The sequence below is a fragment of the Podarcis gaigeae genome (genome assembly GCF_964106915.1).
Source record: "Podarcis gaigeae genome assembly, chromosome: 3".
NCBI lineage: Eukaryota > Metazoa > Chordata > Lepidosauria > Squamata > Lacertidae > Podarcis > Podarcis gaigeae.
In genome coordinates, this window is record NC_139680.1 from 29,951,240 (window position 1) to 29,963,837 (window position 12,598).

At 43.1% G+C, this 12,598-nt stretch overlaps 1 protein-coding gene across 9 annotated transcripts in view; it reads left to right on the top strand.

Annotated features, from left to right (window-relative positions):
• Positions 1 to 12,598, top strand: part of LPIN1 (lipin 1) — an 83,619-nt gene that overhangs the window by 52,313 nt on the left and 18,708 nt on the right. For 6 of the 9 annotated variants that reach the window (XR_014561908.1, XM_083730142.1, XM_083730143.1 and 3 more), the window contains 5 exons: positions 199 to 306; positions 1,769 to 1,876; positions 7,818 to 7,947; positions 9,053 to 9,377; positions 11,191 to 11,284. Coding sequence is in view for 8 of the 9 variants with exons in the window: in XM_083730142.1 (XP_083586268.1) it covers positions 199 to 306; positions 1,769 to 1,876; positions 7,818 to 7,947; positions 9,053 to 9,377; positions 11,191 to 11,284 (765 nt within the window). In the remaining variant the exon portion in view is untranslated. The remainder of the gene's footprint in view (positions 1 to 198; positions 307 to 1,768; positions 1,877 to 7,817; positions 7,948 to 9,052; positions 9,378 to 11,190; positions 11,285 to 12,598) is intronic. The other 3 variants (XM_083730144.1, XM_083730147.1, XM_083730148.1) reach the window with 1 other exon arrangement.

Here is a 12,598-nt window from a genome sequence, read left to right on the forward strand (position 1 = left end):
TTGAGATGACGTTTGAGCGTAACAGTTCTTAGAGAAGGGAAGTAGTTTTCTCCTTGCCAGTGTTGCAATGCTATTCTAGCTCTGAACGAGAGGTTCTTGGTTTTTTTAAAAACACACACACACACACACACACACACACACACAACAAAACTAAACTAAACTAAACCTCTTTTCCTCTCTTTGTTTGTTTATACTCAGAACATCTGCCTCTGATCTTTGTAGAGATGAAGTGCTTGAGATAAATACATCTTCAATCAGTGTGCTCCCTCATCACCATTCGGATGGAGAATGGTCCCCTTCACCAAGGTACAGTATGTGTTAACTGGAGTACCTCAGGTAGTCTTCTGTGCTAAGTGCCTTCATCCAGCAAGTTCAGACACTGTGTAGCAGTGCAGCTCCTCCCACACTTGTAACATTCATGAAATGATTGTATATTTCTGGGCTCGGCATATGCACACCCATAATTAGGATAATCAAGCATTCCAAGTTTCATCCAGACGTTGAGCTGGCTTGTGCCCATAACACTAAGCCAAACCGTGGCTTAGCATGATTGTGAGGGTTCCTGGAGAGAACACTGTCCTCCTTTCCTGGTCTTCCTGCTGCCGTAACTTCATTCATCCATGGTTTGGCTTGGTATGTTGTCTTGAACTGCCTTCAGCCAGGGTTCAGCTTGGTGCTATGTGCAAGCCAACTCATTGAGTGCTCAGCTACCTGTTACACATGAGTGTGTGTAAACCACTTCTTCATTTCAAAGCACAGGAAGAGGAGTAGATTTGGAGTAGAGTTTCAGGGTATGTGATGTTTAGTGTGAGGCTGAACCTTCGGAAAACTTGTTGATCTTAATTATCCATTATTAGTTGCGACTGAACATTCTGCGGCACTTGGGTGAAAACCCCTTCGGTAGGCTGTAGCAGTCCTGATAGGATCATGTTGATGGGAAGAGAATTATTTTAACTCCTACATACTGGTTTTACAATTGAATGAGGCAGCTACATGAATGCAAGTGGAACATCTCCGTTGCTGGTAGTGGAAGAGTAAAGAACCTCACATGATTACAGAGGTCTGCCTTCCATAAGCACCGGGTACATGTGAGACTTCTGATTTTTGATTGAATTATATGTGGAAGGGTCCTTAGTCATAATATAGGATCCTTTTACTGTGGTCGTGTTTCTTGCAGACCACTCTGATTTGGGGCAAAATCATACAGATGTAGGGTTGTTTTTTTTTAAAAAAAAAACATGCAAAGGTATTATACTTTCTTTGTCAATTTCAAAACAATGTTCTTATAACTAAAAAAAGTTTTAGTGATCTCATGCTTAATCCAGTTGCTAGAGAAAGGTTAAACGGCAGTGGAGCATGTCTGTGCAACACATATATTTTAGATAACATTTCTGCCTGTTTCCTCTGATGAGATCAGTTTGTACTCTTTACCCTCAAATTTGCACTTGTTGCACCAGAAGAGGCCAGGGTGGATCACTGTTTTGCATATGTTATTATAATGGGGGCTATCATATTTGCAAATGATTGCAACCTTTCGTGTGCTGTAGTCTGGTGTCTCTCTGAACGGTGCACTGACTTACTGTACATTTGCTTATAGCAATTCCGGATCTTGTCGCTTAGAAACTCAGTTCTCTTTAAGCCGAGTTCCTTGTTTTCAAGCGGGCGGGGATGTCACTGTGTGTCCCAGCAGCATGTGTTGATTGCAGCATATTGTGGAATAACGATGCCTGTTTTTTTCCTTCCTTTTACCACACCTCACACTGTCCAGTAAGCCCAGAACTTGCCCAGGGAAGTCCTCTCATCTTACTGTTCCAGCAGATGGAGGATTATCTAGTTCTTGCCCTCAGCAGTCTTCTCACTATCCTGCTACAGACAGGTAGAACAGCAACTCTCCGCAAAGTTCTCCTTTGGTTTGTTGGAATGCTGATTAACCCTTTTAACCCTTTTTAACAGTTTTGCAGCCTTCCTCAGACTTACCAAACTACTCCTTATTACTAACACAGTTGCTTGGCAGGAAACTGGGGTTAGCAATTAGGGTTTTCATTTCACGTTATGTTGCCACTGTATTAATGACGCAGAAACTGTAGACCTCTGGCCAAAAATTGGGCTGGTTATCATCTGCAGTTCAGTCCTCTGTTATTTCTCCAGCTCCTGTACATTTCTCCTCCTCTTCCACTTCCTTTTCCCTTATTTTTGTTAAGCTGCCTACATTTCTTCAGGGTTCTTCACTGCCAAACCCTTAGGCTACTGTCTTATCCAACACTAGGTCCCCTTTGGTCAACCCAGCTCGAATGCAGGTAGTTTTTTCATGGTACAGCACAGGTGTACATTTCCAATGATCTTTTGTAGGCACAGGGGCTCTGATGCACCTTTGGAGTTCCCTTGACCACAAGAGCTTCCTCATTACTTCAGTGAGAGGGGAAAGCTCCACACATGCAGGTGATATGAGCACATAACTATCCATTGCCGACTAAGCGCATGTTGTCCTCTCGATCAGGGCAAGAAAGTTGCAAAAACCAGAATCTGAGGTAGATGTTTTTAGGGACACCTAATTTCAAATCTCTCTTAAACAGCAGGGAGTTTGGGCATTTTAAAATTGCCCGATGGTTTGCTTGTTTGTTTAAAAAAATCCACGTTCGTACTTCCCGTCCAAAGTTAATATGTTGAAATATATATTTGTTCCCACAGACAAACTGCGGTGAATAAATATATCGTTTGCTGAAAAAAGAGAGAACAGGCTGTTGAGTTATAGAACAACTGTGCTTTCTTTTCAAAGCAAGTTGTGTTTAAAAGCGGTTCGTGTTTGTGCTGGGGAAGACTGAAGCAGAATTCCCAAAGGATGCACTGCGATACAAAACGTTGTCATAGTTTAAAACAAACAGACAAGGGGAGAATTATGTTGGTGGAAGACACAGTGATGATGGCAACCCGCTGGTCGTTTTTCCTTTCACAGTGCTAGCGGAGGAAGCGCCTACATATATATATGTACCATGCTTTCATGTACTGAGGGAAAATCAGCAGCATTTAGCATCTGCTAGTACTTTCTAAGTAAAGGAGAAGAACAGGACATATGACTGGGTGCAGGACCCATGTTTCTATATATGCTAGGAATTACAACTAGGACAGGAGTGAGGGAATGTGCGGCCCTCAAGATATTGAAGAATTAGACCTCTCATCATCCTTGGTGTCTGGGACTGATGGGAGCTGAATTTCAACAACATCCGGGGGCACACAGCTTCCCCAGCCCCCTCCCCTGAACTAGAGGCTCTTGAGTAATACCAGCCCTGTTTCCTCAGTAATCTTTTGAAGCAAGAGATGTATGCAGAAGGTGTGGTTGCAACAGGCAACAGGACTTGCTGGCAACCAGCTGTCGTGGGTTTTCTGGAAAGTTTTGAATTAGGGTGAGTTGCACAGGGTGATTTGCATTGCCGAATGTTCTGATCCCCTAGTGAGTTGATCTAATTTTGCATGTTTATTTGACTCGCGTTCAGTAAACAAAGCTTGCCATGCCCTCCCACCAGATGTCAAAGAGAAAAATAACTACCAAACTTTTAGAAGACTTCCAAAGGCAGCCCTGTTTAGGGAAGCCTTTAATGTTTTATAGGTTATTGTATTTTAGTGTTTTGTTGGAAGCTGCCCAGAGTGACTGGTATAAATAATAAATTATTATTATTATTATTATTATTATTATTATTATTATTATTATTATTATTATTCACGGCACAGCGTTTTCAGCTGGCATCCATGTTTGTCGTTCCTGATGAACTTCTGTAATAAGATTTTTATGTATATGGACAAATGAAGCAGCATAAAATGTTTCTCTACACTTCCTTGCTGGCAGTCTACTTTGGTGGGGGGGCAGTGGGGGGGGGGAAGCAAGGCTTGCCCCTCCATCTTTCATTCCCTCTTGAAGGTTGTCTTCCCATATTGCTGGCAGCTGACCTATATGCATTTTGAACTGAGGGAAATCTGTAGCCAACTCTGAATGAAGTTCCATTAATTCTTGGGCTTCCCCTTTGACTTGGTGGGTCCTGTAGCATTTATAGGTTCATAATGTCCTATCTGGACAGTCTGTTTTGCTTGCTTTTCCTTTTCCACTGTCTCTTCTTTAGAAGATAACACTGTATTTCCTGTTTATGTGATGTTGCAAAATTGCCAGGCGTAGCCCAAGATCCTTTAAATTTGCCAGAGAGTCTGCAGGAAATACAGCCACCCTTTTAGAGAAGGTGACATTTAAGCAGTGCCTGTTGGCAAGGCATACATTCTGGATATAAATTTTCCCTATCTATCTCTACCATCTATCATCTATCGATCTATCTATCATCTGTCTATCATCCATCATCGTCTAAAGATGTATTTATTTAACAATATGTACATACATGTTGCTTGCTTGTAATTGCAACCTCTACAAGCAAAACAGAGACATTAAAATTTTCAGTGATTTTTTTTTTTTTAAAAAATAATAAAATCTATAATAAGCTAAAAAGAGATTAAAACACACACTGGCTGCTACATTCCTGGATAGCCTTGCCTGAACTTAGCAGGAACCAGGAAGAGCGCAGTGAAAGTTCCTGTCTGAAGTTTGAGTGGCTGTATTTGGCGTAAATCGATCCCTCAAATAAACAGGTTCCAGGCTATTAGGAGCTTTATATTAATAGTGATACTTTGAACTTGGCGCAGTAGTAAATGCATAACCGGTGCAGGTTTCTGAGCAGACATATTATATGCTGACAGGGTTTCACTCCTGTCAGCATCCACGAAGCAGCATTCAGCACTAACTGTAGTTTCCATATCAAGAGCAAGGGAAGCTCCACATGGAGTGCATTGCAATAACCCAGTCTTGAAGTCACCAAGGCCTGAACTACTACTCCTGTGCATTTCATACACATTTACTTGGGAATACCAGAGTCATTGTGAATTGAATCTTGAAGCTGGAATGGGTGTGATGAGCCGGGAGGTGCATTGTCAAGATGTGTCGAGGAGCTAAGTTTGAGGAACAGTTCCAGCCTTTAAGGCTTATTTTGGGTCTGCTCAGCTGGATGCCAAAATACATCAGAGAAGAACAGACTGCCAGCATCCAGTTTGCTGGCTCATAAACCCTCCACACCCTGATGCTTCCAGATTTCTGCATTTCCAATGAAAACGTAATCTAAGATCACACAGAACTAGTGGGAGTCCTGGTGCTGTCCTTCTCCACACAGTCTAAATGTGTTTGGGTTTTTTTCCACCTGGGGAACCTGCTTTCTGTCAAACTGAAATTGTAAGCTCTTTGAGGCAACGGGGCTGTGTTATTCGTTGCAGGACAATTTTTAAGAAAGGTATGATGTTCTTCTAGGGGATTGCTAATACAGTACAGCACAAATTATGATCTAATGCGTTTTGACCTGGAATAATGCATTTTCTTTTTCACGCTGTCCATAATGTAGAAGTGTATTAGTACTGAGAGTTAAACGCTCAGTTAAATGCTTAAGGCTATTAATTATTTTTTAAAAAATAGTTCCTGTTCTAGTAATGCAGAGATGCCATTTCTCTTTTAACACGATAACAGTTCATCTGGGCTTTGGCTTTAGAAAGGGATTGGCAATGTAGTCCAGACCCACCTGCAGTAGGCTTTCCAGATGCCCACGGAGACCTCCCCCCCCCACTATTTCCCGAAATTAGGCTGGAAGGAGCATTCTGCTGCAATGAACAGTATAGGTTGTGGCATTTGTATCTCTGTGTGTGGTGCCCACCGGTTGCTCCAGATTGCAAATGTGTCCACAAGACCAAAAAGGGTTGCAGTTTCCTAGCTTAAAAAGGCAGTTTTGTAGAACTACTCCTTAATAGTCCCAGAACCGAATGATTCATGTCTTCTTGATGACTTATGACGCACGTCTTACGTTTAGTGTGTTGGTGGTGTGAACTCAAGTTTAGTTTGCTCAATATTAGGTGGGTGCATTAAGTCAGAATTGGGCAACATCAGAATGCTTTTGGGTACCGGGGGGACCAAGAACTTGGGATTTTTTCAGCCTCATGTATCATTTTTATATATGTAGTTGGTTGGACAAACTAGTTTGTTGTATCCTAAAGTTCTTCACTAGCTGAGCTATTGTATCCCCGCCCCCCCCCCATTAAGTAAGAAAACAGATCGTTCCTCTTGTTTTGTGTAAGCACATCCATAGATTCAAGTTTCAAATATTTACATCCTGATCCTCTGGGATCAGCACATTATTTTTCTGGATCAGGACATGTTTGCACAAAAATGTTTGTGCAGGGAGGTGGGGCCATGGGTCAAAGGATGTCTGTGTAACAGCCTACACAGATTTGACACTGCATACCTGGTGTGTGTGTGTGTGTGTGTGCGCGCGCTTGAGGGAGAACTGAATCAATGCACCAGTTCCTTCCCCCTTCCTTCCTTCCCATCAGTTCGTCAGTGCTGCCACTATGCATTAAAACGTTACTTGCATAAATGGATTTTTATTGCATCCTTTGTTTTCCAAGGCAACCGTTTTGTCCACAATCAGATTAGTGGTTCATGTGACCTGTCCATTTAGGACTGATTCAGGCATTTCCATGTCGCAGGGCTATTCTGTGTCTCCCTATGGAAGAGAATGCACTGAGTGAATTCATGCTATAGGGGTCTAACTCATTCTGTCCCAGGATATCCTTGTGATAAGGAACCTTGGGTATCCTTTTACTTTGGACACCTGAGGTCTAGAATTCTAGGAATCACCTTGTTTTTGGCATTATAAGTTGCTCTAAACTCTTTTTAATACTGTGTTTTAATGTTGTGTATCCCACCCTGGGGACCTTAGGGTCAAGGGTGGGTTGTCAACCATTATCATCATCACCACCATCAACATCTCCTGTTGCCTTTTCCCCCCATGGTATCGGAACCCTTGTGTATGGCCAGCCACATTTGCACATTAAAAAGGTAAAGGTAAAGGTACCCCTGCCCGTACGGGCCAGTCTTGGCAGACTCTGGGGTTGTGCGCCCATCTCACTTAAGAGGCCAGGGGCCAGCGCTGTCCGGAGACACTTCCGGGTCACGTGGCCAGCGTGACAAAGCTGCATCTGGCGAGCCAGAGCTGCACACGGAAACGCCGTTTACCTTCCCGCTGGTAAGCAGTCCCTATTTATCTACTTGCACCTGGAGGTGCTTTCGAACTGCTAGGTTGGCAGGCGCTGGGACCGAGCAGCGGGAGCGCACCCCGCCGCAGGGATTCGAACCGCCGACCTTTCAATCGGCAAGTCCTAGGTGCTGAGGCTTTAACCCACAGCGCCACCTGCGTCCCTACATTTGCACATTACCTGTTCACAAAACATGGCTTTCCTGGGGTTTCAGAATACTAACATAGATTAGCATTTATTGACTTTTCTCTGCAAAAGAAAGCTATGGGAGTCTATTTGTGTGCTGGCAAACTACTGATTTATGTTACTAAGCTTTAAACCCTAAATAAACTTTCTTGGAAGTATACATCCCATTGGAAGCTAGTGGGATTCAACCCCTACCCCCTGCAATAAATGTGCTTAGGGTTGCTTGAATATTTATATTGCATTCATAGACCCACTAAGTACTTTGCAAGCAGCTTTTACATTGCTAGGGTTTTGAGTCTCACAAATTACTTTGCATGTAACTTTAAAACCTTGTGCATTCGGCTGCCTATTAAACTGGGCTCATACTGCATTTTAAGTCTGAAATGCATTCAGCATGTTTCAGTTCAGATTGCCACTAACAATATAGCTATAAAGCATCCCAAATTGCCCTGAGGTCGTACTTACGTTTATTGTTGTTTAATGCATGTCTTCTCCCATTCCCTCCCCACTTCTTTCTGCAGCCCTTCAGGTTCACGGCCCCCAACGCCTAAAAGTGATTCTGAGTTAGTCAATAAATCTTTGGAAAGGGGTGTCCAGAAGAATAATCCACAAATGCATTGGGACTGGGGCGAACTACCTCAAGCCACAAAGGTATGAGGGGAAACCTCCTCCGGAATATTTTCAAATGCCTATGATAAAATGGCTTCAATCTTTCTTCTGTTTTTAGAGCTGACTGTCTTAAGGTAACAGAGAACTAACAAATATATTTTAAAGGAGGGTGAAGTCATAACACCTAAACAAAACTTATTGCTATGTGCACAATCATTGCGATAGGATGATTTCCTTTTCTCCTCTGGTGTGGCTTCAAAAAGTTTTAAACTAACTTTACTTTGCATCCAATTTATATTTTATTCATTTGCAAAAATAAAAAATGTACCACTGTTCATTTAAAAAAACCAGACATCAGAGTGGTTCACAGCAATAATATATAAACCCACACATTAGAAACCATATCGCAATTTAAAATTGGAGATCATCTAACTTTTACAGAAGGATAATCTCTTAATGGCCAGCAGGTCCTTGTTGGCATAGGTTAGTTTTAACATTTAAACAGGCGTTTAAATGTTAAAACAGAAGGTGCCTGCTGAACAGTTCGTTCCATGGGCTTGGTTTCTTGTGAGAAGAGTCTCGCCAACTTGAGGGACAACCAGTCAACCAACCAAGGTGTTCTATGGTATATGTGTGTGGGGGGAATTCCCAGGTGGTCTTCCATCCAGGCACTGCCCAGGCTCATGCCGTCGTAGCTTCAGCAAGAAGGCTGCATCATGTGCCCTCTGACTGTATGGAATAGCTCAGTCCGTAGAGCATGAGATCATTCATCTCAGGGTTCATGGGTTCGAACCTCACACAGGGCAAAAAAAGACTCCTGCATTGCAGAGAGTTGGCCTAGATGACCCTTGTGGTCCTTTCTAACTCTACAGTTCTGTGACTTTGTAACTGTGCCCTGGGAAAGTGGTTTCCATAGACACAACTATCAGACTGTTACCCTAATCGGAAAGTAAAGATTGGCTGCTTTTCCTTTTTTTGAGCATGTGCTTGGCTGCAAACCCAGGGTTGCTGCTGCTATTTATTATTACAGGACAGTGTTAGGACAATTACTTAGGTTTTGGTGTGAAAGCAGTGCTTGCTTTTCACAGCATCTTGTTTCTTCTTAATCAGGGAAGCGTTGTTAAACAGGTGTGTATTCTCTTTCCAGTCTGCTATTCCACTCAGGCTAAAAGAATCCAGCTCTGTGGTGAATGTGGATCCTTCTGAAAGCACTCACTTTCGAGTCATTCAAAACGACGTTCTGGAGGATCTTCAGAGTAGTACTCCCTTACCTGTCGTTGAACAGGAGGATGCTGTGCTGACTCTGGAAGAACCTGAGCTTCAAGAAGGAATACCCGAGATAAATGAGCCAAATGTAGAAATGTTAGGGGCAGCTGCACCTCCACTCCCTGCAAATGAAGACGTCAAGCAGGCTATGGCTTGTTTGGCACAGCCAACAAGCAGCAAGACCGATTCTCCCTCCAGGAAAAAAGGTAAAAACTGCTTGTACGATTGCTGCTGGTTTTGAACCCGGGCCCCGGAAAAGTTTAAGCAGTTTCTTAAGAGAAAAACTAATTGTGCCTGGTTTTTGGTTTTTTAAAAATGAGATAGTGGGGATGAAAGGAAGAAAGAAGTTTGTCTTTTGTATAAGCAGCAGTGGAACTTAATTTGCAAAGAGGTTTTTGACTGAGAGATGGAGGAAGAAAGGGGAATGTCTTCCTTAGATGGATCCAAATTTGCAAGCCTAGAGGGGATAGGGAGCAAGGAGAGGGGGGGTGGAAGGGAGGAAAACTTCTTTCTGAATTCCTCCCAGCGCCCCGAAACACACTGGCTGAATTGGCTGTTGCAGCGAAAGATGCACAAAATGTCCCGAGAAACTGTCATATTCCCTTGAGCTTCTTTGGAGATTTTGTCAAAGGTTTTGTCACAGGTTCCAGAGTAGTTGTTAACTACGTGCAGTCAGTCAGAAGCAAGCCTTGTTAAATTTACCAGGGTTTGCTCCCAGACAAGCAGAGTTGGAGGCCAGTTTGAAGGTGGTCCTGGGGTCATCACCTCCTCTCTACCTTGCTTCCCAAAACTGACCTTTTAATTTCACTTCGGGCGAAGTTCAGCGGAAGTTCCAAAAATGGAAGAAGGGCAAGCTTTGGTTGCGGGAATGTTCCATTAAGTTTCCATCACTTAAGTATCAGGTGCTAGAGGAGGAGTCCGTTGGTGGAAAGTCAGGCTCCGTACCTCAAAAGGGGGAAGTGAAGAGACTCGGCAGAAGAAATCTCTGCAGAAGAAGTGCTTGGAGATCCCTTGTTTACCTTGTTGTGGGAACTCGAAGCATTTCACCTTCCAGACAGCTTTCTCAGGCTCTTACGTAGTCATGTGCTTGTGTAGCTGTGTCTTGCGTAAGTTCATTTGTTTACAGCTGACTGTGAAAGCGAAAGATCTCTCGTTCTCACAGGCATGCAACAGGATACAGACAAGTTTCCTCTTTTAAGCATTTGGGTTTTTTGGTTTTTTGCTTTGCTCGCAAGCGGGATAGCTAGAATCCCAGCCCCCTTGGAAATCAATGGGAGGTTTCCTATTCTCTCTAGGTTTCTCCTCTATCTTCAAGCAGAAATACTTATGATTGCTTGCTCTCTAATGTTCTGGGTGGGTCCCCCCCCCCAATACTGGAAGCTATTTAGCTTTTATGTCATTGGGGCACACTTCCCTACTCCATAGCTGCATCCCACCCCCCTGGCTTCAAGAACATAATAAAGAGCCCTTCTGGATCAGACCAAAGGCCCATATAGTCTGGCATCCTGTTCTCCAGTGGCCAAACTTGGGATGGCCTCACATGGGACCAGAGAACAACAGCCCTTACGTTAATTCTAAGAACATTCTGAACCAGTTTGCATGTCAATCCAAGCCAAATGGTGACTGTGCAAATGACCAAATGGGTGCAGATGCAAAGCAAAGGCTGGGGTTTAGTGCTCTTTGTTTGAAATTCCAAATTTTGCACCTGCCTTTGTTGTCTTCCTCTGCAGCATTGCCCTCTCATTCTATATTGTGTTCTATCAGGAAGGGATAACTCATATGCTCCTTCCTAAACCAAGACAAAGCCCTATGGCCAAGGCAGCTTTGAAGGAGATGAGGGTCGTTAGTTGCTACCATGAGAATTAGATATTTTGCCAGTGGACCGACTGTACATCCTCAAACAAACAAACAAACACACACCAGGCAAGCAGAATCTGTGGCTTCCTCTGGAGGAGAGAAATGAGTATTCAAATCGAGTGCTTTCTATTAATACCGTGGTTTTTTTTTGGCCTTTCACAGATAAGCGTAGCCGACATCTTGGTGCTGACGGTGTTTATTTAGATGACATCACAGATATGGAGCCAGAGGTTGCTGCACTCTATTTTCCTAAAAAGTACGCATGGTATTAATTAGCACTTATAATGTATCCGTCTGATTCAAGAGACCACAATGGTGTGCATGGATCAAGAAGCAGTTTCCTAATGGTTGCAACAATGTCAGTGGAGCTTATATCCTCCAGTAATGGTGAATGATTCATTCACTTTCCTCATAGTATTCTTCAGAGCTTGTTTAGGAAATCAGATTCTGCCGGATAATTTGTACCCACCAGAAGTATTGGACTGTGACTTCCATTGTCCCTGGTCATTGGCCATTCTTGCTGAAGCAGATGGAAATTGTAGTATTAAATGTACTACAATTGGGAACGGTCAAAGGGTGGTAGTGGCAAAAGGTGGAGTGAGGATTCTGCCATGCATTTTTTTTAAAAAATGAGGCCCTGGTGCTCCTTAAAATAATGGAATGTGATGATGCACCTTTATTCCCATGAACATTGTACAGGCAAAAAGATAAACCGTGCAATTTAAGCAACTTTTGTGTTTGCTTTGTTTTGAATTTTGGTAGTCCTGAGGGGTGGAAAGAATTTACGCATGCCCCTGAGTCCCTACCCTGACCACTGCAAATCCTTCTAAAGCCCTCAGCCTTTTGAGATTTCACCAAGCAATTATCCACAGACCTTTAAGCCTAACCGGTTCCTTCCGCCGCCAACACACTTAAAATGAAAGCTGAGGTTTTCAGGATATCCGCATGCAAAATTCCATGCTTGAGCAGAGCTTTCACAGAGTTTGGTACGCTTGATACCAACTTTGCTTAAAATCCTAAACCCTCTTATCTGGGAGAGAAAGCTCCATTTATCTCAATGGGACTTACTTCTGAGTAGATACATATATATATATATATATATCCAGCTGCCCCACGTTTCTGTTTTTAACTGTTAATACCTTTTAAAAACAGCGAACAGAAGTAACTGAAATATAAATAGAAGTAGTAATCATGGAGGCAACTGTATATGCATAAAGAAACACATTTATCACACCTTCAAATTAACCTCTCCAGCCAACAAGGCTAGAAATGCAGTTTGGTTTTTCCCCCTAAAAGAGTTCTGATAGCTGATGGTCCACACTAAGAGTCTCAGGGGTGCAGCAGACAGCTCATGTCTGAGTCCTGATAAGTGGGAACGAGCCTGGAAGCAATGTAAAAAAACCCCACAATTCTGTCAGTCAAGTACATTTTTATGACGTTCCTGTGCTCGGAAGCTTTAACCATCAGGCGAGTTTGGGGAACCTGTTGGGCTCCAGCTCCCATTATCCCTGACCATTAGGCCATGCTGTCTGTGGTTTAGGGAAGCTGCAGGTGTCTTCAGGCCACAGGG